The sequence below is a fragment of the Nannospalax galili genome, unplaced genomic scaffold, assembly GCF_000622305.1.
Source record: "Nannospalax galili isolate Female #2095 unplaced genomic scaffold, S.galili_v1.0 scaffold300, whole genome shotgun sequence".
NCBI lineage: Eukaryota > Metazoa > Chordata > Mammalia > Rodentia > Spalacidae > Nannospalax > Nannospalax galili.
Window position 1 is genome coordinate 3,238,804 of NW_008347322.1, and position 3,708 is coordinate 3,242,511.

The 3,708-nt window shown below is 50.5% G+C and overlaps 2 protein-coding genes across 3 annotated transcripts in view; one reads left to right on the forward strand and one right to left on the reverse strand.

Moving 5' to 3' along the window:
• Positions 1 to 1,411, reverse strand: part of Trub2 (TruB pseudouridine synthase family member 2) — a 17,581-nt gene extending 16,170 nt beyond the window's left edge. For both annotated transcript variants that reach the window (XM_029568711.1, XM_008843977.3), the window contains exons 1-2: positions 1,159 to 1,411; positions 179 to 310 (exon numbers count right to left, since the gene is read on the reverse strand). In XM_029568711.1, coding sequence (XP_029424571.1) covers positions 179 to 310; positions 1,159 to 1,267 — 241 coding nt within the window. In that variant the 5' untranslated portion in view covers positions 1,268 to 1,411. The remainder of the gene's footprint in view (positions 1 to 178; positions 311 to 1,158) is intronic.
• Positions 1,412 to 1,435: 24 nt separating this feature from the next.
• Coq4 (coenzyme Q4) overlaps positions 1,436 to 3,708 on the forward strand; it is a 19,289-nt gene continuing 17,016 nt past the window's right edge. Inside the window, exons 1-2 of the mRNA XM_008843976.3 lie at positions 1,436 to 1,833; positions 1,924 to 2,055. Coding sequence (XP_008842198.1) covers positions 1,764 to 1,833; positions 1,924 to 2,055 — 202 coding nt within the window. The 5' untranslated portion in view covers positions 1,436 to 1,763. The remainder of the gene's footprint in view (positions 1,834 to 1,923; positions 2,056 to 3,708) is intronic.

Sequence of the window (3,708 nt, forward strand, 5' to 3'; positions counted from 1 at the left end):
AAGGCCTAAAATATTTAGTCTCCCCCTTTCTCTGAAAGTTTGCCAATCCCTGGTCTGATACTTCATCCCCATGGTGACTCTTCAAGGGTCTTCCTAGGCTAGGAATCTGAACACTGGAGCAATGACTCTGGTCAGGGATATGACAGGACAGCCAGGATCCTGCTTGAATCTGCCTTACTCAGCCTGTGGGTGGTCAGGGTGGGCACACTCGTTGCTGTGAGAGTCAACTTTTTCTCTTCACTGCCTTCCACAGGGCCCAGCAAGAACCGAACACGCTGTTCAGGAGCGCGAGGCTTCCCAGCATTGAGACCTGAACACAGAAGTTAAGAACAATTGTTAACACTGTCCCAACACCTGGGGAGAAGAGGTAGAGATGTATATCAATGTAAGGAACAGAATGGCAGTCCTTAAGAAAACATGGGGACGGGGCTGGAGAGATAGATGGCTCGGCTGTTAAGAGCACTGACTGCTATTGCAGAGGACCCGGGTTCGATTCCCAGCACCCACATGGCGGCTATGAATCGTCCTTAACTCCAGTTCCAGGGGAATCTGACACTCTCTTCTGACCTCCACAGCATTGCACGACAAGGGTGCACTCACATACATGCAGGCAATACACTCATACACATAAAGTAAAAAAAAATAAAATATTTTTTTAAAAAAGAAAACCTGGGGCTAGCTTAGTTGGTAGAATATTTGCGTAGCATGCATGAAGCCCTGGGTTCCATTCCCAGCACCCACAAACCATGTGGGTGATGCATATATGTAATCCCAGCACTAGGGAGGCAAGAGGCAAGTGGGCAGAGGCTTGATCCACATAGCAAGTTCCAGATCAGCCAGGGCTATAGAATCAGTTTCTCTATTTTTCATTTTATTATTATTTTTAATGTATATGAGTGTATTGTCTGCATGTATGTAAGTGCACCTGGGTGGTGCAATGCTCGCGGAGGTCAGAAAAAGGCATCGGATCCCCTGGAACTAGAGTTATGGATGGTTGTTGGCAGCCATGTGGGTACTGGGAACCGAACCCGGGTCTTCGGCCCCTGGAATCCGTTTCTCTAAACACTGAGGAAAGCGAGGAATAACGAAGTATACAAGCGATAACTGTTCTCGGATGCGGGTCCCATGACTTTATTTTGCAGGCCCGCAAGCTCTCACCTTTCAGCAGCTGGAGCTCTACAGTCTCCCGCAGGTGCAGCCACTTCAGCCCCGGCGGCTTATAGACCGCAAAGAGCCCCTGCAGCCGCGCCACGCCCGACGACCCCATGTTCCCCGTCAGCCATACCACTCCATACTGCACCAGGGACGTGAACGGAAGTGCTGTACGGGGCTACGGCCCTACCCCAAATGTGATCCCTACATTGGGCTCCGCCATGTTTCCTCGGCCGGAAGAGGCTCTCTTCTTATTGTCCTCGGGTGGAAACCGGAGATAGAGAAGCAAATAGGGCCGTGTGCGCAGCACTGCAATCCGTGATGCGAATTCTCTTTGGAGACGCATTCAGATTTTGTTTGCCTGCCTCTCATGTATCCCAGGCTGGACTCGAATTCACCATGTAGCCAAGGATGACCTTGAACTTCTGACCCTCTGGCCCCCAACCCCGATCCCCTAAATCCTGGGATGGCAGGTACGCACTATCACGCCTTGCTTACTGCTTCCAGTCTCTACTGCGATGCTACCGGGCCTTGGGGATGCAGTCTTTTGACTTCTCCGGCACGCCGTCTGGAGTGAGGCTCCCGCCCCTTCGCCGCGGACGTCCGCTGCCATGGCGACGCTGCTGCTCCGGGCCCTGCACCCCCTCCGCAGGCTCCGCCGCGGTCACCGGCCTGCAGCCGGTGAGCAGCACCCGGGCATCCCCGGTCGGTGGGAGGAAGAGACCCTGGGGCCCCAGCTCTGCTCACCCCGATCCTCTTCCTGCCCCGCAGCTGTGTCCCTGAGAGTCTGCAGCCATGGCGCCCGCCTGCTGTACCCGGACCACATCCCCACCTCCCCGCTGCAGAAGGTGCTGCTGGCCGCCGGTTCGGCGGGGATGGCTCTCTACAACCCCTATCGCCACGGTAAGGCCGTGCACTCCGGGCTCTCCGAAGCCTGGGAGGGTCACGACCTCCGGCAGAGCCTCGGTTTCCTGGGGGTGACTGAAGGATAGACCAGGCCGGGGTACCCCAGCCTGGCTGCATCTATCTCAGAATCACCAGGAAGGTTTATAATCACTGGATACTTTGTTCCCGCCAAAATCACAATCCAATATTCCAGGCCTAGGGAGGGAAGGAAGAAAGAGGCGTGAAATCTACAAGTCTGCCCTTTTTTTTTTTTTTTTTCTTCCCTAATTCTTGGGAGAATCTGTCATCCATCTACTTTGAGACTCTGGACTGGATGACTTACAAACACAACGTTTGTGCTAGGAAGTAAACTTGGTAAGATCAAGGACCATGATGTCCCTGTTGCATGACCTGTCTGGTTAAATTTGCTTGTTTTTTGGGTTTTGTTGTTTTGAGAGAGAGTCTCATACAGCCCAAACTAGCCTTGAACTCTATGTAGCCAAGTATGACCTTGAACTATTGATCCTCCTGCCTCCACCTCCAGAGTGTTGGTTTTACAGGTGTGTCACAATGCTCATTTTATTGGGTGCTAGAGATCAAACTCAGGGCATGCTAAGCAAGCTCTCTGTTAACTGAGATATATCCCCAGCCCTCCAGTACCATTTAACGTTTTGGTTGTTAGCCTTAGCTTTTAACGGCTGTGCTATCCCTCCAGCCCCCAGTACCATTTCATACCAAAGCCTGTAACTAATCAGTGGAAACATGTGACTGTGTTTTGATAATGGGATGTGAAAGTAATTCATATACTCTGTTAACCAAAGCCGCACAACTCCAGCTTTAGGGGCTGGAGAGATGGCTCAGTGGTTAAGAACACTGATTGTTCTTGCAGAAGACCCAGGTTCGAATCCCAGAACCCACATGGCAGCTAATAACTGTCTGTAACTCCAGTCCCAGGGGGTCCAACAGCCTCTTCCGACCTCCGAGGGCATTGCACAACACAGGTGCACCTACCTACATGCAGGCAATACACGCATACACATAAAATAAAAATAATAAATAAAATTAGCCGGGCATGGTGGCGCACGCCTTTAATCTCAGCACTCAGGAGGCAGAGGCAGGGGATCTCTGTGAGTTCAAGGCCAGCCTGGTCTACATAGTGAGTTCCAGCTCAGCTGGGGCTACAGAGAGACCTTGTCTCAAAAAGACCAAAGTAAATAAATTAATTAATTAAATTCAAAAAGAAAAGAAAAAATAAAATAACAGCTTTAGTTGAGTATAATGGCTTATGACTGTAATCCCAGCACTTTGGATGTGGAGGCTGGAGGATTAAGAGTCAGGTTCATCCTCAACTACATAGAGTTCAGGGCCAGCCTCGGCTATGTGAAAACCTATCTCAAAGGAGAGAGAGAAAACCTATCTCAAAGGGGAGAGGATAGAGAGAAAGATTTTTATTTTATGTGTATGAGTGTATTGCCTACATGTATGTGAGTGTACCTGTGTCATGCAATGCTGTGGAGGTCAGAAGAGGGCTTTGGATTCCCCTGGAACTGGAGTTAAGGACAGTTTGTAGCCACCATGTGGGTGCAGGAATTGAACCCAGGTTCTCTGCAAGAGCAGTCAGTGCTCTTAACTGCTGAGTCATCTCTCCAGCCCCATAAATTAATAAAGTTT